Raw genomic sequence first — 22,239 nt, 5'->3', positions numbered from 1 at the left:
CTCCTTTTCTCCCCTTTTTAAAACAACTTAAACAACATCCAAATCACAAAAAACCCCAACAATATAATCCCGACAATTCTCGTCAACCCAGCATTTCGATTCATAACGTTGGTCAAATTACTCAGTGTACTCTTAACCAGCTGCATCAAACTTGAAAAATTGTCATTTAATTGATGTAATAATCCCAGTTCTTGTTGTATTGAATCATGAATGTCGTTATTGACGGTGGTTCTAAATTGATGTAATGTGTTGGCTAGTTGTTCGAATTTTTGATTGTTTTGTTGTTCTCTATGTGAATATAGGTTACTGCTCATGTTGGAGTTGCTGTAGTAGTGCTACTGGGTTGTTTTGGTAAACTTTTGGTGGATGGAGTTGTTGCGGTTGTATGCGGTGTTTTGCTGGGTGTAATTTTTTTTTTGCTGTTGTGACCAATGCCCCCCACTCCACGAAGTTTGATGAATCTTCCACGAGAGCACCAAAGTATCTCAAATCTACGCAATATGTGAAATAATAAAGAGGCAACGTGTATGGACTACTATAAAACTACTACGTTAGTACCCAGAGTTACCAAATCCAGCGCTAGTGTTTTGTTGGTTAATATGTTGTGGGTTAGCGTAGGGAGGATATTGTTGCCCGCCACTGTATTGAGCATTATAGCCTGTACTTTGCTGATACAGCGGATGTGAAGGTGGTTGTTGTTGTTGTTGGAATTGGAGCTGGGGCTGAGACTGCGACTGCGACTGAGACTCTGGTGCTTGCTGGTGATATTGCTGTTGCTGCGTACCAGCTGGTTGTGGTTGTCCCGTAGGTTGTTGCAATGATGGATGTGCTGCTTGTGGGTGGTAGTACTGAGACTGCGGACCTGTTGCTTGTTGTGGTTGTTGCTGATGCTGCTGGTAATGAGATTGAGGGCCCGGAGTTTGAACTGGTCTTTGATACCGAGATTGAGGTCCAGTGGTTTGTGGTGGTGGTGGTGGTTGTGATTGTTGTTGTTGGACAATTTGTGGCACTGCATGTGATACAGTAGGGTATGGAAGCTGGTTGTAGGAACCAGTGTTGCCTTGTTTTGACCTGTTATTTATCAGCTTATCTAATAACTCATTGTATGACTTGACCTCGGTATTCAATTGGGTATTCAACACACCCAATTCTTCTTGACGAACACTATATTTATCTATGAGACTGCCCAATTGAATTCGTGATGATATGACATTGTTGTATAATTCAGTAACTTCATCCTCGTTTATTTGTGATATGTCATTAGTCGACAATACAGCCAATAACCGGTCAATTTGTTTTTGATCAACGTTTAACAACCTGTTCTCCATTTCGTTTTCTCGTGCCAACTCTTGAGGGGTTTTATTGACAATTGGGGTGACATAGTTTAAAGGGAAAATGCCAATTTTACCATTTGGTAAAGACCCTCTCCACCAATCTCTATAAACCGATTCAATGACGGTAATCACGTCACCTTTTCTGAAAGAAAGCTCATCTTCTTCATACGATATCAAATCGTACAACGCCCTAACTTTTGATACGGTTGCAACTGTTTGCTCAGCATCTGATCCAGCTGGGGATGCTGCCCGTTGTTGCTCCGGTTGTGGCTGTGGTTGTTGTTGTGGTTGTGGTTGCGACTCAGGCAAGGGCTTATTGTTCAAATACTGTTTCTTCAAGTTCTGCTCATTTTCGTATTCCTGTAATGACAATTTCAATACCCTTTGTAATTCTTCATCTTCCTTGTTTTTATCCTGTTGTGTCCTTTCCTGCTTTGCTGGCTTACTAGGACCCTGTTGAGCTTTGATATACTGAGGATACTCTGTTTTCACTTTGTTATATGCATCATTCATTGGTTTCAACGATGGATCTGACTTAAAGCTTCTATTCAATTGTTCGAGAACTTCAATTATTCTATACTTGACTGTAATGTGTAGCTTCTTATCCAGTAATTTCTTGATTAGGCAATCTTCAAGAAAAGATTTACTAGCAATTTCCTGCTTCATACGAGATCCACAATTTTCAGCAATGGCAACCAATAATGATAGGGATCTTAATATAGTATTGGCATCCTTTGTGGATGTGATTTTTGTCTTTAGCAAGTTGACCGCTCTACTAGTTTCCAATTCAGGGTTGGAAGATATCTTATCGCACACATCAAGAATGTACTGCCAGTTATCTGAAGTGAGTGTTGCATCAGTAGCTTTGTTTATTAATGCGTCGAGTGTTGTCATTGGTGTGTTGATGGTAGGTATACAATCTGGGGATTTGGGTTCAATATTGCCACTGGTTTCATTCGATTAGATTCTGTATGAATGACAATTTTCTGGTGTAAATCAGCCATTAAAAGTTATATGCAGTACGACTAAAGAACATAAGTTTGGTTGCAAAAATAGAGAGAGAAGGGCTAAGGAGAATAAATAACAAAGGGAATTATCACTATTAGTGATCCTATATGTGTGAAGGATAAGATGAAGAGCGAAGGGAAACATTAAGGAGGCTATCAATTGGCTCGATATCCATGGACTTGGTGGTATAGCGTTGGTTTGGTACAAAAGTGTACTGAAAACAAATGAAAAGTGTTTTGGAACTGACCGCGAGTATGCTTTCGATAGCAGATCAAGTGGCAATCCAATCCTCAACCCTGTGGCAAAAAGACTCGCCTGTCAATAGTGTTGATTTTCGAAACAGCATCTTTTCCAGATGCAACATAGTTTCAAGCAAATTTGTTGCAAAAAAAATAAATAGACACAACGAACTTTGCTACTCAAGGTATATCTGTGATCTACAATGCATCTCTCATCTCTTACATTGCAAGGAAGAAACTACTCTATTTTACCTTGTTGTACAACGTAAACAAAAAGTCAAAACTTCACTTGCCACCAGACTGCGTTGAGGTTCAAAGTGTGAATATGGTAGCACACTAGTAAGCTTTCAATTGTAAACTCGCCTCCCCCCCCCCTATTTTTTTTGTTTTTTGTTTTTTGTTTTTTGTGTTCCTTTTCTTTATACACACACACATTTCTCACTCTGTTTTCATTTATTTAGAAGTCGATGATGATGATGTAATGCATGCTTTTGAGTAGATTGCGGATATATGTAAGTGTATGTGACTTAACAAAAATAGTGCAACTGCAATTTCCTAAAGACAATTGAAGGATATTGAGGAGTTGTGTTGGTGAGGTTCTGGTGTTGATTGTTATTATCAGTACTTCCCTACTTCCCCCCCCCCCCCACCACCCCCAAATTCATTAGCTACAAGACTTGCTTATTGTTTGTTTGTTTTGTTTGGTTTTACGATACGAGACAAGATTTTTCTTTATCCAAAAAGACACACAACCAATCTATTGTTATTGTTTAAAGAGATCCTTTTCCCCTTTTAGATGACGTAAACTGTTGGTTGATATATTACCTATTACTAAATCAACTTTTCATTCTTCCAATTGACTTCATTGTAGGCTGAGTTCTGAAGGCTAATTACACACAACGCATGCTACTGCTACGACAAAAAAGAACACTTTGTGGTGTTTTTATAACACGATTAGAAGAAAATTCAGAAACGGAAAAAGATCGTGTTTTTGTTTGATTGTAATTCTTGTTTTATGTTTTTATGTTTTTATGTTTTTTTTTTTTTTTTTTGTTTATTGTTTTTTGCTTTTTGTTTATTGTAAAAATTTTCAATTTCATCTTCAACACAACTTCTTTATACAAGAGACTACTACTAGTCTTGGCCAGTAATCGTCTTTCCTTCTTTCTGTTACATTAAAGGTGGTTGAAGTTATTCATTGATTTTCCACTTTCTTTGTTGTATACGAACATGAGTACTTCAGCAGAGAAAACTGACCATTTGTCACCACCAACATCACCACGCCAACGTCATCGGTCCTCATCAGTAGGTAGAATATCAGTTGGAGATACTTCACCTTCATTGTCAACCATGGATACCACGAGGGCATCCAGAAGAAGATCTAGCGCCAGAATTGCCGAATTGAAACGCGAAACCAAATCAGATTGGGGTATTGCCAAACATCTTTTGATTGGATTTAGAGAGTTGTGTTATAGACAAACTTGGATTTTACCCTTTTTGGTTTTAGTAGCTGCGTTTGGAACATTCTTTCTTTCTAATCTCAATGGTAAGATTCATCAAGTCTTGGAAGATATGATTGTACCATCATATCACATCCCAGGAACTGATCAATATGGGAAAGGTGCTAACGATTTCAAATTTGTTGGATTTTATGCTATTTTTTTTACCTTTTTGAGAGAGTTTATGATGTGTTGTGTATTAAGACCAATTAGTATTTATCTTGGTGTGACGAAGGAAGCTAAACAAAAGAGATTTTTGGAACAAACTTATGCCATGTTTTACTATGGTTTAAGTGGTCCTTTGGGGTTGTGGATAATGTCTAGAACGCCATTATGGTTTTTTGAAACTACGCCAATGTATCTTGAGTATCCACACAAGACCCATGAAATTTACTTTAAGGTGTTTTATTTGGGACAAGCAGCATTTTGGGTTCAACAATCAGTTATTCTTGTATTACAATTGGAAAAACCAAGAAAGGATTTTTTTGAATTGGTGTTGCACCATATTATCACCATTGCGTTGATTTGGTGTTCATACAGATTTCATTTTACTTGGATTGGTATCGAAGTGTTTATCACCATGGATGTGTCTGATTTCTGGTTGGCTTTGTCGAAAACATTAAACTATTTAGATTCAAAGTTGACTGGCCCGTTCTTTGTATGGTTCATTGCTGTTTGGGTTTATTTGAGACACTACATCAATTTGAAGATATTGTGGTCAGTTTTAACCGAATTCAAAACCGTTGGTGAATGGGAATTGAACTGGGAAACTCAACAATACAAGTGTTACATTTCGCAACCAATTACATTCTTTTTAATTTTTGCCTTACAGTTGGTTAACATTTACTGGTTGTTTTTGATTTTGAGAATTTTGGCAAGATACATCTTTTCTGGTGAACAAAAGGACGAGAGAAGTGAAGATGAGGATGAAGAAGAAGAAGACACCAGCAATAGCGAGGAAGAAAAGAAGGAACAGTAGACCACATAGCTAGATAATAATTAACGATTAATTTATATTTTCATGATATATGTTTGACTCTGAGTCGTAGAAAGTTAAAAGTGTCGCGACTTTTCAGCAAAATGTAAACAAAACGTGAATGTGAAACGCCACACCATACAAATCACATCAACGACCAAAATGTCTTCAAGACTACAAGCATTGAGCAAGGAAGAACTCATACAAAAAGTTCTAGAGTCAGAAGCAATACTTAACGAGTTTCAAGAGTCAAGTAAGGATCTAGAAAAAGCGTTGGAGGATGAATTGCAACAATTGGAATCGACAAATTTAAACCTTGAAAACCAAGTCATCGACTTGAAAAAACAGCTTCTTGCATCAAGACAGCAGAATCTAGACCAGGGGAAGGATCTAGATGAACTACAAGATCTTCTTTTGAGCAAGGATCAAGAAATTGCCGGTTTACAGCAGAAAATAGTCACCATTGAAATTTCTAATGCTTCAATGGAGAGCCAAGATCGAATCATGCTTAGTAAGTACGAAGTGCAACAAGCCTTCAACAATGAGCTACTAGAAAAGTTGGCAATGTTGGAGGATGAGTTGGATAGGGTCAAGAAACAAAATACCGAGAAACAATTGCACATCACCAATTACAAAATTCAAATCAGTGATCTACAGGAAACAATCAAGCAGCTAGAAGCAGAACAACACAAAGATGGTGACACACTGTTTGTTAGTATGATGGATGTGTTGAAGAGCACGCCTCCACCAAACGTACTTCGAGATCTCACCAATACATCACAGAGTAAAATGAAGAAATCAGATTCGTTACAGAAGCTAAAAAATTTGACTAGAGATCTTGACATTTTTCTAGGAAAGAACAATCGCTTGGAAAATACCTCAGTGGAGAATTTGAAAAAAATGTCCATGTTGAAGGCACCTTCACTGACAAAATTGACTATACATCTGGATGACGAGGGACATCTAGACACAGAGAGAAAAACCAAACGATTTTCCTACAGCAAACGATACTCACAACTTCCCTCAATTACAGGGAGTCCAAGAGCTTCAGGAAAGTAGTGTTGATGTAACTGTTTGCATCATTTAAATGTATAGACTTCTTTCTAGGTGTAATAGATGCTACCAGGATTATCAAGACACGCAAAAATGAAAACCTCCTTTCTCTCTGTGTTTTTATTTTATTTTATTCTATTTTTCCAGTTTTTTGCCCATTGAACTACACCACCTTCTTTGAAAATACAGTTCATCATGGATTCATTTAATGATCTACTCAAAAGATTTGACAATGGTGAGATATTTACCTACCTCGTTGATATGAGCAGAAAGCTCTCCAAGGAAGAAGAAGGCTTGGATGAATCTGACTATCAAATATATCGCGATCAATTGAATCAACTTATTGATGAACAAAGAAAGAGACAACCACAACCAGTAATAAAAAAGAAGAAAGGAAATGAAGCTGCCACCCCAGAGCCCAAAGTCCAATCTTCAATGAATATATTTAGATTAGTCTCGCGAAACTTGGTCCTGGTACTACGTGTTCAAACTTCGAAAGTATATGATATGGCGAACCTGTTGTTGAATGACGTATATTTAGACGAGCATGGCAACTTGCGCCAACTGTCCAAAGTCGCTATAATTATCCTCATTGATTTATTTGATCATTTTGCAAGTCAATTGGGATCGTTGATAAGCTTTTCTGTGGCTCAGATTTACAAGATTTTGAAAAAAGATGCAAATGTCGACGCTGACTTGGTTTATTTGTTGTATTCAGCTTCCAAAAATGCAACAAAACAGGACATTGATGACAAATTGTGTGCCAAGTTGATCAAGATTACAACAAAGTCAATTTTGCAAGAAAGCATCTCATTCGACATGGATGATGAAAAATGCGCCTCAACTGTGCTTTTGAAAAAAAATTACACCCAATGTCTCAAAAGCCTTTTAATCTTGAGTATATCAAGCCACTATGAGTCTTTGTTGGAGGCTTCGGCTAGCTCAAGCTCAGCTGGGGCCAAGATGAAACCGGAAACTATCATGACCCAACAGCACCATTACCAGCAAAATTTATTAACTACTCACGAAAATGTGTTTGGATATTGTTTGTCATGTCCGTTAAAAGAAGTACGTGTGGCTGGGATAGACTTGTTGGCAAATCTTTTCATCAATTTTATCCCCACTGGTAATTTCAATGCCATTGAATACTTGATCACATTTTACCCCTTGCCAGACCAGAATAATTGGGACGCAAGCTTATCAGTGAAGATTGACAACAACGGGGAACCATTGATAGAAACCAAGAGGGATAAAAACTCAATAGTCAACCATGATAGTCAAGCTGTTATCAATAATAAGTTGGAAAAAAATCTTTTACAATCAAGTATTGCTGCCAGTATCATATTCTATATCCAGATGGAACAGTTTCAAAACCCGGAATATTTGTCCACAAACTTGATAAACATCTTGCAGTTGGTGCTTTTGAAATTTGACGACTTGAGACTTGATAATGATAAAATAATTCATATTCAGGATACACATTGGAACAAAACTTTGACAAACTGGACCGTTGTCCTTGACTATATTGTCAAGGAAACTGGCTCTGCTGCTGGTGATGTTCTTGCAAGCTATTTGTACTCAAAATTAAATCACAACAGTAGATCTGCCAATGCCGGTAATGGAGACAATGCTGAGCAGATTTCGTTAAATAGGGACAGAAAGAGGGAATCAAGAATATTTGGATTCAAAACCACCAAAACTTCAAAAAGGAAAACAACCGGTTCGGATATCAATATTTATACGAATCCATATCAAGCTTGTCTTGTGTTGTCTGTCATTGAAAATATCATCCCATCCGGAATCAAAATCGACAGCTCTGATGAAAGGGACAAAGATGAAGAGAAGACAAGTCTTGATGAGTTGGATGACGATTTGGAGATGGCAAATAGCAATGACTCTCGAGGATTATCGTTTTTGGAAACTACTTTGTTTACTTTGATTGCCAATGATAATGAATACACGCGTAATTATGCCATAAAAGCATTGTTGGTTTACGCACGGTACAATCCGGCCATAATTAACCAGTTGATACTATTCGCATTCAAGTTTGTTGACCAAGAGCATAAACATTCCGAAAAGGCATCAACAAAGGGGCAACACAATACATGCGGTATATCTTCGGTGAGACTTCTTAGCTACGCGTTGGCATTGCTGTCGTTAATCAAGCAAACAGATCCAGCTTTACTCCAGAATACAATAATTGTCAAAGTATTGAGTTTTTGCACCCAGAATTTGAAACATAGTGGCAACTCAAACATCAAAAACTCTAGTTGTTGGATCATATTGTCTTCGTTGGTTTCGTTGTACAACTTTTCCGAGTATGTCAAATTGAATTCATCGCAGTTTTTAATCTTTTGGAAAAGTTTACTCACGTCACAGTTTCTTGGTGTCAATTCTTCTTCGTCGTCATCGGGAAACGAACAAACCAATGAAGTCATTTCCAATTTGAAAGTGAGAGCGTTTGCTTTGGTGTGTTTGCACAACTACTTGAAGTCAGTTGACTTGACCCCGGAATCATTCAAGCAAGTGCTGTTCTTGTTGACCAAATCTTACAATTACTTGTCACATTTGGAAAGCAACATTGAAAATGTGAGTTCTGTTACAACTTTGAACTCATCCTATTTCAATGATTATGACTATAACCCCAACTTACTCAATAACATTTTATACTCCAATCATTCGTTCAATGGGAAGTTGAATCCGGAACGAATGATTGTTAGTTTGGTGTTTTACAGCAAGAAAGTGATTTTACAAAGCTATAAAGAGATTGCAAATTCCCTCAAAAGTGAAATCAACTCTAATCTTGTTATTTTTCTTATTAGAATTTTCAGTGATCACAAGATATTTTCGAGAAACATTTCATCCGAGAGCGACAAGTCAACAAAGAGCAAATTAAAATACCCATCATCACATTCAAGCTTGATTGATGAATCTTCGATTTATTTGGGCGAGGATTACAACTACAATTTTGGGTTAACGAGCAAATGGCCGTATGAGACCACAGAGGGATCTACTGGATACACGGACCTGGAGGATGCGCTGAATAATACGGTTCTTCAAAGTGAAAGTGTTTTCGCGTTACACAAGACTGAACAAGCGACATATTGGTTCCATTGTTTTGAAAAAGTTGCATTTTCTACATCAACTCTGTCTATATCATTCGATCCCAACGATTTCTTGATTAATGATTCTCCGTTAAATGGCAAATCCTCATCGTTGCTCATGACCTCGTTAGTTGATCTTGCAATAGATTTGTTTGAAGCACTGTTTGCTCATTTGACGAGCAAGATTCAGTTTTCGTTATTGGAACAAATTCGGAACTCGCTCACGGCACATCAAGTTGATGAGTTGAGATTGAAAGCTGTAATGTTGAATGTTTCAATTGCGATGAATGGCGTGGTGAAAAACATGTCTGATAAGAACTTGACGTTAGAGATTGGGGTTGCGTCAACTTTGATTGACGTTATCAAGAAAATCAACCTCCAAAATGTGGAGCTTCTTACTATGAATGCCGAAACAATAGGATTAATCGCGCTACTTATCAATAGAGATGAGGTTCATGGGGTCATAACCAACCTTATAAATGACGTTGTTACTGATGAAAATCCTTTCCAAAGGGGATTCTCCATCTTATCGATGGGTAACATACATTTGAGGAGAAAAATTGGACTCAAGGAAACTTACAACATCGTAACTCAATTGATAAATGATCAAAACCCTGTCATTTACTACTTCACGTTGAAAAGTCTTGTACAGATTTTCGAATCCAACTCGGATATGTCATCATTAGCACCACATGTGTTGGAAAGGTTATGCAGCAACTATTTGAATGATAGTTTTGGATATGACGTTAAGAGTAACATATCCATAAATCTCAAAACAAGGTTCGGCTCGATTGGGTTAATGTCAAAATTATTGCAGTTGATTATCACTTCCTTGGGCCCGGCACTCCGTGAATGGCATACTCATAACAAGGCAATGTTGCGGAATTTAATTGTTGCTTTGAGTTATGGTATTGGTCTAGCTACTTTGGATGATTACATTAAGGTATATCAACAGTTGATGGAGCTATTCAAAGAGTTGATCATATTTGATCCAAATCTCATTGAAGGGGAAATTGGCGTGTTTACAAAGTTACTAAACTTGATCATTTCAAAAAACTTGAAAATCGCCGTAACATGTGTGTCTCCAACGTCATTAAACACTGATTCGATATTTCCATTCACCACGAGTTTTGACTTGTATTCTTCAGCATACAGTTGTTACTACGAACTTGTTAAGATCTTTGGTGTTGGGATAATCTCACCAGAGACCGAGTACTTGTTTTGGGTATCAATGAATATTATACCGTGCCCAGAATTGGAACGACTTGTTTTGCTTTGGATAGAGTGCAGTTTGGACAAAAACTGGTTCAACACATTGAATACATTGCTCAAATCAAGTATGAAGAAATTGGTGGATCCATTCCTCGAGTCCAATTATCAACAAAAGTTATTACCATTGAGTCAAAGACAAAAGAAGCATAGTAAAGCCAATGTTGTTGATTTCAAGGACGAAGAAAATGAAGTGATTGTTGATGAAGATGAGGTAAAATTGGAAAAAAATGAGCCCATTACATTGAACTTTAGATTGTTCATTTATGATGCATTGAACCATTTGTTGCTGATGGCATATAAGAACCCGAAGTTGATTGAGCGATTGAAAATAAAAATTGCTGAAATTGTTAAACTTTCATTTCTAGGTGCCTCTTCTCCTATTCTTGACTTGAAGTTGAAAGGACTTGATTTGTTAAACTCAGCATTGGAATTGTTTGGTGACCTCGAGGATCCATTATATCCTTCCACATCGATCTTGGAGCAACAGCAAGCTCAGATCATTAGTGCATTGGTGCCTTGCTTTACTCCTGGAAATGATTACAAGGTGATTGTACATGCTATTGGGGTCTCCTCCAATTTCATCAACTTGCCCCGCATAAAGTATTATTCAAAGCAAAGAATTTTGAAAACATTGATACAATTATTGGAGGAAATCTCTTCAAACAAATTTTTGAAATTTGGGTTTTTGGAAGATATGTCGGAATTTGGAAAAAAGAGTATTCAGTTGGCAATTTTGAATTGTTGGGCGTTGTTGAGGATTGAAGCTTACGAGGAGTCAGATCAAAATGAAGATGAATTTGAACAAGTGTTGGAAAAATATTCACAATTGTTGATCTCATTATGGATTTTATCATTGAGAGAGTATTCCATTGTCAAGTATAGCGAGTCATCTAGTAGAGAACTCGAGATTTATGGCAATTATTGGATCAATTTGGTAACAGTATTGAGTTTGGAGACCGAAACAAATTACACATTAATCAACGAGTCTCTTTCCGGAGATAGTGAAAACTTTTTTTTCATCTTGTTCAGTCAATGTATTGAGTCATTGATTAAAAACAAAAATGTTGTCCCGATATTGAAATCGTTTAACAAGTTGATGCGCATAAGCAGCTTGGTTGACTTGTTATTCAACGATCACATCTTTGGCGAGTTGATTGATGTTGTTGATCGATTCATGTTGGTTGAAGACGATGCTGAAATCCAGTGTTTGTTCTTGGATAGTATGGAGGCGGCGTTCCGTACCTACATCTCATCTCATAAAGCTGATTTGGAGTCAGGATTTGACAAGTTGTTTGAATTGATTAGAGTAACAATGATTCCTTTGTTTAGGATCCTCCCTTTCCTCAAATCTGATTTTGACAATAGCTCGGACAATTATGAGACATTAATCAGAAATGCAGAAGGTGCACCAAATCTATTGATATTGAAAAAGACGTTTGAGAACTTAGTCAAGATGATTACGTTATTCCCCGATATTGTCAAGAAAGATCTTTATTCTTGTCTTCTTTACATTTTCGCAAAAGTCTACGAGAGCAAAAAGGTGTTTTTGATTTCAGTTATACTTCCGTATTTAAAACAGGTTGTTACTGATAGTCAAAGACTTGGTACTAATTTTGTCGAGCCATTTTATCAAATTGTTTCAAAATTTTATACAATTGACGCAGCTGAGAATTACACAATCTTGACTACGGTTATTCTTGTCACATGCGGTGCAATCAAACTAGATGAAGAACAATCAAAAAGATTGAGCAGTGGATTGCTTCAATTGTTACTGAGTGATAAAACAGCTTCATTGAGCTTGCAATGCATCAAGTCATTATTGCAACAAAATGGTGTCCACGTTGACTTTATCCTCAAAAATTTAATCACTGATCTCGTTGGTGTTGCTACTGGAATTGATCCTGTTGTCGACATCAGCACCAAATTATCATTTGAAATATTGATCTTGTACACCAAGAATGTGGTGGATAACAAACAGAAGTTGGAGGCAATTTATTCACTCTTGTTACCTTTATTGATCAAAAGAGGTACTGACGATAAACTATACACACGCGATAAACTTTTACATTTGATCAGGCAGGATGCTCTGGTGTTTAAAGAGGTTGTCAATAAATGTTTGACCCCATCACAAAAGACAATGGCGGAGGAGCTCTTGAAGGTGAAGGGAGAAACTTCGCTGGATATTGAAACAGACCCTCAAATAGAACTAAAAACTTTTGGATAGGCCCGTATAGAGTAGATAGCGGATATGAATACCGTTTCTTGAACAAACTGTGTTTACCCTCTCACATTGGTTCAATTTGTGTCAATGTTTTTCTTTATATTTTTGACATTAGACGCGTCTTTTCATATTTACGATTTTTCATCTTGCAATACTCTACCAAATCACGTTATCAGAACCATGACTGAAGAAGGCATTCCAGAAAGCTTCAATCTTTCAAGTTCATTGCTATTTGCACCGGCCGAATCATTAGTGGAGAAAGAGACTGGAAGAGATCCGAGTTTGAGTGTTGAGGCAACTGATACAACCGACCTACCAGAAGATCATGACACTACACATCTCCAACCTGAAGATGAAAGTATCGAATTGCCACAGCTAGATAGAAAAGAAGTGAAGTTGTTTTCTGGTCAGTTTATAAACCTTGAAAGAAGACAACGCATTGGGCCTCAAGCACATACTCTCGAAACAAGCAATTTGTACATGGACATGGACTCGCTTTTTGCCAAAGTAGAGCTTAAAAACAAAATCAAAGACAATTCATCGAAACTTGAGTCAAAGAAGAAGCACCCAACTACACCAAAGAGTATGTCCTTATGGACAGAAAAGTATAAACCGCAGAATTTTCTACAGTTGTGCCCAGCTGGGAACGAGAGGCAGTATAGAACGATTATGCGATGGCTTCAAAAATGGTCTCCTATGGTATTTGGTGAAAGAGTAAAAGAAACGGATGGAACCGATTCGTTAGGTAGACCAAATCGCAAAATTTTATTGATTCATGGACCACCAGGAGTGGGCAAAACTGTTGCTACCCACATTTTGGTTCGTCAAATGGGGTACAATGTCCAAGAATTGAATGCCATGAATAGTATGGATACCTTGCCTCAAGGATCGGCAAACAGTTCCACAGGTAGTAATGCTTACTCAAATGCGTCAAACGCTTTAAAGTTGAAGATACAAAACACATTGACATCGAATGCGGTGTCAAGAAATGGGAAACCATTTTGTTTACTCATTGATGAGTTGGACTCATTAGCAAACACAAATGACGTTGTCAAGATTTTGCAAGACATCATCAATGCCGACCAGCGTGCATATTCCAAACAGAAATACGTGGACAATAACGATGCCAAGAAACTGAAAAAGGGTGATAGGTTATTAAACAGACCCATTATTTGCATTGCCAATGATATATACTCGCGACAACTGGGTAAATTTGGACCGAACCCTTTGGAGAAGATGAGAGCAATATCCGATGTTGTCACATTTCGAAAACCGGCAATTGCCCAAAGAGCGACTGGTGCCAAAGTCAGTGGTAGTGCTATGAAATCAGTCAAGGATTTTTTAATGAGTGTAAGTCAACGAGAGAAAATGGGATTAGATTATAGAGATATTGGCGAGATTTGTGAGGTATGTGATGGAGACTTGAGAGCATGTTTGAATCAAATGCAATTTTCAGGAAAACGTGTGGCTTCGAGTATGAATGTCAAGAAATCAGCCGTAGACAAGCACATGTCTTGGTTTACAATGGTTGAGGATGTTTTCCGAAGAGATCCTCAATTGAAAAAGGAAGACAATTTCAATGTTCTTTTGCAAAAATATATGGATGGACATGGAAAATCCATCACTGGAAGCAGTGACTTGGTTGATAAGTTTATAAATGGTGTTTTCAACAAGTACTTGGATGTTGTCCACTTGCAAGATGATACATTAACCAGGCCGGGCGAGTTTAGTGATTGGCTACATTACCATGACAGTTTCAACAACAACTTCAATGATGCCAATCAGTATAATGCCTTGATTGCTTTGAAAAGTTGGACCTTGTTTAGTGATTTGAAAACTTTTAGGGATATCAATCTGCTAATCCCCAATGTGAAAAACTTGTCGTTTGAAACATTTGAAAAATTGAAAGAAAATCGTCACATTGTGAAGACGCTAATTTCAAGTATTCCAGCTAGTTTACGATTAGCCCTTGGAAGTACAAATACCCATCATATTGCATGTTATTTCTTACCATGTCTTACGAAAATTTTATCACCAAGCTTATCCTCAAAAATGAAGAGTAACTTAACCTCAGCTGAAGTGACCAAGCTTGAAAAAGTTGTCACGTTGATGGATATTTTCAATTTGACTCTTGAAACGAAAAAGGATTTTGAAACTGGTCAAGTTGACCTCCATTTTGGGCCCGATTGGGACTCATTGTCCCATTTCGACACATTTGTCGCTTCAAGATCAAGTGCAATGGAGCTAAAACAACTTCAATTGAAACGACAACTATTGTTCCCATTGATTAGTGCCGAGTTGGAAAACCAAGCAACGTCGACGCCAAACCTAAAACGGAAACTGGCTGCTGTTGCTGCTGATGCTGATGATGACGATGGTGCAGGGCGTGATTCTACAAAAAGAGCCAAAACTGCAAGAAATGGACAAACTTTTAAATCTCAATATGATGATGTCAATTCTACTGTCAAATCGGACAATGAAGTCATAAAACAAGTGCCTAGAATATGGGTCAATTTCAATGAAGGGTATTCGAATGCTGTTCGAAAAGAAATTACTTGGAAAGATATATGGTTGCCATGATTGGGGAAAGGGGTATACGGAGAAGAAGCTTTTCTCAATGGGAGATGGCAGGGGGGGGAACATAGCCCGAGAATTTGTCTTTCTATATAATGCACAAGTACTACTTAATAGCTACATCAAGATACTTTTCAAACAATTCTAGTGACATTTCAAGCGATTCAGATTCGATAAAAAGCCGGTTCAATCGCGTTCGATCGTCCTCATGTATTCTAGTTCCCAATGTCGAGCTTTTCAATACACGACTTCTGTAGTTTCTTCTTGTTTGTATTCTCGAAGGTCTATCCAGTGAAATTTTGGCTGTTCCCCACTGTTGGCTCTCTTGACTCTGTTGCAAGTGCACCAAATTGGGTTGGCTCGTGTCCGTTAGCTTTGGTAGACTTATTGGTCCAAAATCGTAATCAATATGTTGGTCTCGATTAAATACTTTCGGTAACAACTTGATTCGGTCAAAGTAGGATCTAAACTTGTACTGCTTCTTCTTAGCCAGTGTTTTTGCGGTGGTTTTTGATGTTGTTGTGACTTGTAATTGCAGAAAGTTTGAAATTAACGATTCGGTTGATGCTGCTGACACTTGAGGTGCAAGAGTGTGTGGAGTTTCTGGAACTTCGACAATATCAGAAAACGTCGATGTGGTAAAGGAGTTTGTGTATCGTGAACTAGTTGAGCTCTCAGTTGCTCTTGTGTATGCATATCTTTTAGGTGGTGATTGCAGCAGCAGGTTGCTGCCGGCTTGCAGCTCAGTTTTGTTTAACCTTCTTAGCTTGATTGGTTTGGTCAAACTTTTCCTCGATGAAGTTTCCATACCTTGAGCAACATCATTATCTATTGGTTTGCTATCTGCAATTAGTCTGTTTCTAGCAACAACAAATGAGATCATGTCGTCTTCATGCGTTTGTGCTTGCGTTTGAGTCGCAAAAACCTGACTTCCTGTGAATCCTACCGCATCGTCTTCCTTGTTGCTGAAACTAGGATTTTGTTGCACCGTTCGATACCCCTTGAAATTGTATAAATTACGCTTTGCCACTCTCTTACCAAAAGTTGGCTTTCCTTGGCTTTCAAAATCCGCTACTGATGAGCAATTGGTGGATGAATGGAGTCGTTTTTTCCAAAAACGTTTCCCAGTTGTCTTTCCAGGCAAAAATTGTTCTTTTGAGACATTTCTATTAATTTCTGTTCCTTTTATTGACCCACTATCAATTATTTCATTCGCCATTTCGCGGTTTGCCTCGAGTTCAGACTGAGGTTCCATTCTAGGCGTAGCAAAACACGAGAAGGATCTGAGATGATCCATCTCTACTTCTTGTGGTACCGGCACAAAGACGTTGTATCCAGTATTGTCTTTATTCAAGATGGTTGCATTTTTAAGTGTGTTTGAGGACTCACGTATTGGATTTTGCTGCGGTCTTGAACTATTACCTTCTATGGGGTGGTTGTTACCACTCTTTTCTCTCTCTTTGAAACCTCGGAGTACTTTGTCACTTTCATGACATGGTGGTGAAGCTTCTATAGTTGAGGAATGCGCAAACAGTGCAGCAACTCTACTCGCAGCATCTGTTGTTGTGTGTTTGATTTCACTCTCGGGATATACACTTGTACTGGTAGATGCTTTCTTTCCCCCTGTAAAGTACGCAAGGTCTTCCACATTTGTTTTGACTATTAAATCATTTGCATTTAACCGAGGACTAATGATTATTCCAAACCTATGTTTCCCTTTACTGGTGGATGTTTTTCCTTCCATGGCTTGTATTTTATTGAGCAGATTAGGATATTCGATGTAAGTTAGGCTTGATGTGTTTCCTCAGCTCATTCAAGTAAGATGTAATCTCCAGAGCCTCTTAGGTCAACTCTTCAGTTATATTTCTAAATCTTAAGTTGCGGGTTTGAACTGTGGGAAAATTGTTTCATCTTTGCTTCAAGTTGCAGAGGTGTGGAAAAGCCTGTCATAGATTTTTTTTTTTCCCTCCCCATTTGAAGTCTCACATGATTTTGCAGCCATCGATCACTAAACGTGGACAGATGTAAAAGCAAAGACACATCAACGACTATGCGACAAGCTACTGATCCAAACTTTGCTCCCTCGAAAGATGGATTCCACAACAAAATCCGTGAATAGAAGGGTGGGGAAAGAGAAAGTAAAGGGAGTGGAGAGAGGCGTACAGAAAAGCTTATGCCCAAGTTGTATTTAGTGCACACCCCTTGATATTCAAAGGATCAACTGGCATCGAAACAGGTAAAATCCTAGAGACGGGGGGTGGGTATGCAAACTACGCTTAGTTTGCTTAATAGAGTAAGGTTGAGTTTAGTTTCGACACACAAAAAGACTACTGCAACTGCAGAGTCATCTGCAGCTTGCAACAAAGGAACACAACCTTAAGCTTCTGCGTGACACTACAACACTCACCTAAAAGGCCAATGTTTCTTCAGAACTCAAAATCTTCCTACTCTTTGTTTAACCGACACAAATCTAAATTGGTCTAGATTTTTTTCTTTTTTTTTTTTTTTTTTTTTTTGGTTTCAAGTTGTGTGATTGATCTTTTCGTGTGTCGTGTTTCTCATTGTGTCATGTTGTTTGTATCTCTCTTATTGTGTGTCTTGATGTATCTGCCGTGTAAAAAATTTATCGTGATACAAAAGGCTCAAAATCAAATCTCCATTTTAAAAACCATACATCTGCTTGACACTACTCATGTGCATAGGGTAATGCTATAGTATCATATGCCAAGTAACTGTTGTTTTGATAACAATCACTTAGTGCTTTGGACATTCGTATGAAACAAATAAAACCATTTGTACAAATAAGAAAAAGAAGATGGTCGTGTAATATTGTGATTTATGATTTATTATTTGTTATTTGTTATTTGTTTTTGTGTATGTGTATGTGTATGTGTATGTGAATGTGAATGTGACGTTGTAAACAAGAATATGTTACAGAATAAAATGCGTTTCTTTTTGTCAAAAGAAAGAATGGTTATGTCACATCTTAATATTTTACGACACACTGTTTGAACATGGCCCAAAAAAAGAAATAAAATAAAAAAAGAGTAAAAAAAAATTTTTTTCTGGTTTTAGATGAGACATAGACATAGACATAGACATAGGCATAGACATAACACACGACACACATACGACAAAACGACAAAACGACAAAAACGAGACAAAGGCGTATTACTATTATAATAATAATCATCTTCAAATAAAAGTCAAAACATTCACACCACCATCATCTTCATCAATACACCATAGTCATACATATACTGATACCACCTTACAGCTTACTGTACATCAGATATACACATACCCAACAGGACTACTATTTCACTAACACAAGATATAAACTACATATTATCGTCATACATATACAACAACAAAGGCAGAAAAAATACAACAACTAAACCCACAACAAAACTAACCACCCACACATACAAACATACACACATATACATACACACTTCTTACCCCACACACACATATATATACTCAAACAATGGATGGAGCAACATATGTTTGTATAAAACAATTCAATGCCAGACTTGGTGATGAAATTAGTCTCAAGATTGGTGACAAGATACAAGTTTTAGCTGACGACCATGAATACAACGATGGTTGGTACATGGGTAAGAACTTGTTAACTGGTGCTGTTGGGTTATACCCAAAGAGCTTTACTCAAGTTTTATCCAATACCAACAATGATGAAAAAACTTTGTTGAGGTCTAGGTCAAGAAGGGTTTTAACACCCCCTGGCAAACAAATGAATAATGGCGATCATCAAAACATCAATAGCTCAGCAGAAGTCAACAATAGCAACAACTCCAATACTCATAATGCGCCCAACGTACCTAGTAAATTAAACCCCAACAACACTAACAATAATAGCTCACACGAGACCATTCCAACTCCTTTGAAGGAGTCTTTTGACAAATTGTCAATAAAAGATAACAATAGCGCTACAGCTGGTGGTGGTGGTCACAATATGATTAATGATGAGATTGACAAAGCTTTAAAAGAGATACAAGGGGATAACAAACATGCCAATGGATTCACACCCAACAACAATTATAATAGCTACGGCAACAATAACAATAACAATAACAATAACAACAACAACAACAACAACAGTCACAACGAGTTCAAACCAAAACAGTCAAGCGTGGCCTCTAACAACAACAACAACAATAAGACACACGCGAGGAACCCATCTGAACAATCTTTGACTGATGATTTGAACCCTTTACAAGCACATGATTGGACTCCAAAACAGGTGTCATCATACTTTGCTTTGGTTTTGGGTTTTAGTCCGGAAATTGCCAACAAGTTTGCCAAACACAAGATTACAGGAGCCATTTTATTTGAAATGGATTTGGGTCATTTAAAAGAATTGGATATTGACTCCTTTGGTACTCGATTTGAAATTCATAAAGAAGTGGAAAAACTAAAGGAAATGAATCTTCGATCACAAAAGTTGAAACTGAAATCGCAACTGCAGTCTAGAGTAAATTCCATTAATAGGACTGATACTACTTCTTCGACATTGAATTCAGCGCCGACTGAGGACACGACATACCCTGACATAGATGAGAAGCCACCAAAACACGAAAATATTTTACTGCCGAATGGGAAACAAAACGAGCTAATGCCGTCTGCCATGTTGGAAGACACTTCGGACTCAACTATCAAACATTCAAGAAATAGATCACTTTCTATGGACAATTTGGCAAAGCCTTTCGGTGAAGGATCATTTGCTTCGCCTAGAAAAGCACCTCAACCTCCACCACATGGCGATAGTCCACTTGGCTCTGATTACAAGTTTGGATATGGAAGTCAGTCACCATACAATAATAATGAGGAAAAACCAAATGGATTGTACATGACTCGTACAAATGCATCAGCCCATGCTTTATCGAGACCACCTTCTTCAGTTTATGATCAAGCATCACACAGTAGACAAGTGTCGCAATCTTCCAATAACCATCAAAAGAAACTGTCAATATCAACCAATAATCACAAAAGACACTCGTCTTTATTTTCATTCTTTTCAGGAAATGAGGAAGGTGGTGGCGACAAGCAAAGCCATACACCAACCCAAACACAACCAAAATGGCAAAGTAAGAATTTGCAGCGGGACGAAAGTGTGTGGTCTCATGACGATAAATTGATTTCACCAGCACAAATTAGACGTGAAAATAGCTCCATGACAAATTCACCCAGGAGAAGATCTCAATTGTTTGATTTGTCTAATTCTCCAGTTCACATAGATGATGCCGGATTATCGCCCAAGAAGCTGAAATCGGTATCGATGAGGGCAAAATCCACTGATGCATTGAAGGACGATAACAAGCGTGTTGCTAGTGATTCGCAAGCAAATCTTTCCAATACTCGTCCCGGAGCTTCGCGGTTGAAGAGTTTGCGTACTACTTCTACTCAAAACATTCTCAATTTGACCGGGTCCAAGAAGCTGAAAACATCTGCATTTACTGAAGGTATCCGTGAAATTACTCCTAACGAAGCTATTAAGACAGCAAATTATAGCGGTTATATGTCAAAGAGATCGGGTAATACTTTTGCTTGGAGGTCGAGGTTTTTCACTTTACATGGAACGAGATTGTCGTACTTTACTTCATTGAAGGATAAAAGGGAAAAGGGGTTAATCGATATCACGGCCCACAAAGTCATACCAATAAATAGTGAAGCTGAGGATATAGACAAAGCTGATAAGTATGCGGCAATGGTGGCCTCAACCACAATGGCAGGTAACTATTGTTTCAAGCTTGTACCACCAGCACCAGGATTTAAAAAGGGTCTTACTTTTACCCAACCAAAGACTCATTATTTTGCCGTTGGCTCGGAAGAGGAGATGAGAGGTTGGGTTAAAGCACTAATGACTGCAACTATAGACATTGATGATTCTGTGCCAGTGGTTAGTAGTTGTTCAACACCAACAGTTAGTTTGAGTAAAGCCCAGGAGATGTTGGCTAAGACCAGGGAAGAAAACAAAATGAAGGATGAAGAGTTGCGGGCCAAGGGGTATATCAGAGTAGATGAGGATTTTGGTAATGATTCATCATTTCAAACATCAATGTATTCGACATCGACTTTGGCTCCAGAGCGAGTACCACCCAAGTTATCGATTGATACTCAAAGCAATAGATACAGTACAAGCACTTTAAATGGTCCACCAAAGACTCCAAGCGTACCTGGATCACACAATCTGGGTGGATTTGCTTCACCTTACTTGTTGGCATCAGGATACCTTTCATCGCCCAAATCAGGCAACTTTTCATCGAATAGTGGGACCCCAGTTACCACAAACTCGGGATATTTTGCCGACACTGTTGATCAAAGGCCATTGAGGCCACCCTCACTTCAACAATCACCATACGAGAAACCAACCAGTGGGTCGTTCAACCCGTATGCAAACGATAGCGAACCCACATCAACTGCATATTCAACTGCATCCTCAGCGAATTCTCAAACCAACCATAATTCCAATATCAACAACAGCAACAGCAATGGTACTGCTACCTCACCCAACGTGAGTTCCTTTAGTCAAAATTCTAAACGAGAGGAAGTTTCGGAGCCTAGTTCATCTACTGGTACCAACAATAAACCGCTTATGTCTACTTCGTCTGGCAGGTTGATGAGTGGAAGCAAAAAGAGAGAAAAGATGATGGCTTTTAGTAGTGATGATTCAGGTAACCATACGTTTGTGATTAAGTCGAAGAAGTGATAAATTAAAAGCCCCAAAACAGTGCTAATTTGATCAACAATATGATCAATAGCCATATATAGTTCTTTTTTAAATGTGTTTCAATAATGAATGACTTACTGTTTTATAATAAAAGGTATTGTAGAGTGGGAAGGTGTGTGGTGGTGGTATTCGTGATAACAAAAAAAAAAAAAAAATATTGTAGACAAAAGCACAAACGAAAACAAGAACAAAAACAAAAGCAAAAACA

At 37.9% G+C, this 22,239-nt stretch overlaps 8 protein-coding genes across 8 annotated transcripts; 5 read left to right on the top strand and 3 right to left on the bottom strand. All coding sequences in view use genetic code 12, as the record gives it.

Annotated features, from left to right (window-relative positions):
• Positions 1–17: 17 nt before the first annotated feature.
• Positions 18–314, bottom strand: SFT1 (Sft1p; the record flags this gene model as incomplete). The annotated part of the gene is made up of 1 exon (XM_036808187.1): positions 18–314. One exon carries the CDS (start codon positions 312–314, stop codon positions 18–20), a length of 297 nt encoding a protein of 98 aa, XP_036664949.1.
• A 237-nt stretch (positions 315–551) lies between these two features.
• On the bottom strand, positions 552–2,228 carry HSE1 (ESCRT-0 subunit protein; the record flags this gene model as incomplete). Its single annotated transcript, XM_036808186.1, has 1 exon — positions 552–2,228. The coding sequence occupies one exon, from the start codon at positions 2,226–2,228 to the stop codon at positions 552–554; it is 1,677 nt and encodes a 558-aa protein (XP_036664948.1).
• A 1,583-nt stretch (positions 2,229–3,811) lies between these two features.
• LAG1 (sphingosine N-acyltransferase) lies at positions 3,812–5,059 on the top strand (the record flags this gene model as incomplete). Its single annotated transcript, XM_036808185.1, has 1 exon — positions 3,812–5,059. The coding sequence occupies one exon, from the start codon at positions 3,812–3,814 to the stop codon at positions 5,057–5,059; it is 1,248 nt and encodes a 415-aa protein (XP_036664947.1).
• A 159-nt stretch (positions 5,060–5,218) lies between these two features.
• CPAR2_803220 (uncharacterized protein) lies at positions 5,219–6,115 on the top strand (the record flags this gene model as incomplete). The annotated part of the gene is made up of 1 exon (XM_036808184.1): positions 5,219–6,115. The coding sequence occupies one exon, from the start codon at positions 5,219–5,221 to the stop codon at positions 6,113–6,115; it is 897 nt and encodes a 298-aa protein (XP_036664946.1).
• Positions 6,116–6,304: 189 nt separating this feature from the next.
• On the top strand, positions 6,305–12,709 carry CPAR2_803210 (uncharacterized protein; the record flags this gene model as incomplete). The annotated part of the gene is made up of 1 exon (XM_036808183.1): positions 6,305–12,709. The coding sequence occupies one exon, from the start codon at positions 6,305–6,307 to the stop codon at positions 12,707–12,709; it is 6,405 nt and encodes a 2,134-aa protein (XP_036664945.1).
• Positions 12,710–12,886: 177 nt separating this feature from the next.
• Positions 12,887–15,286, top strand: CTF18 (Ctf18p; the record flags this gene model as incomplete). The annotated part of the gene is made up of 1 exon (XM_036808182.1): positions 12,887–15,286. One exon carries the CDS (start codon positions 12,887–12,889, stop codon positions 15,284–15,286), a length of 2,400 nt encoding a protein of 799 aa, XP_036664944.1.
• Positions 15,287–15,386: 100 nt separating this feature from the next.
• On the bottom strand, positions 15,387–17,024 carry CPAR2_803190 (uncharacterized protein; the record flags this gene model as incomplete). Its single annotated transcript, XM_036808181.1, has 1 exon — positions 15,387–17,024. The coding sequence occupies one exon, from the start codon at positions 17,022–17,024 to the stop codon at positions 15,387–15,389; it is 1,638 nt and encodes a 545-aa protein (XP_036664943.1).
• A 1,746-nt stretch (positions 17,025–18,770) lies between these two features.
• Positions 18,771–22,010, top strand: BOI2 (Boi2p; the record flags this gene model as incomplete). The annotated part of the gene is made up of 1 exon (XM_036808180.1): positions 18,771–22,010. One exon carries the CDS (start codon positions 18,771–18,773, stop codon positions 22,008–22,010), a length of 3,240 nt encoding a protein of 1,079 aa, XP_036664942.1.
• Between the last annotated feature and the right edge of the window lie 229 nt (positions 22,011–22,239).

Source organism: Candida parapsilosis, contig 005807, assembly GCF_000182765.1.
Source record: "Candida parapsilosis strain CDC317 annotated contig 005807".
In the NCBI taxonomy this organism is placed as follows: domain Eukaryota; kingdom Fungi; phylum Ascomycota; class Pichiomycetes; order Serinales; family Debaryomycetaceae; genus Lodderomyces; species Lodderomyces parapsilosis.
This window is presented reverse-complemented; position numbering and strand designations above follow the sequence as displayed.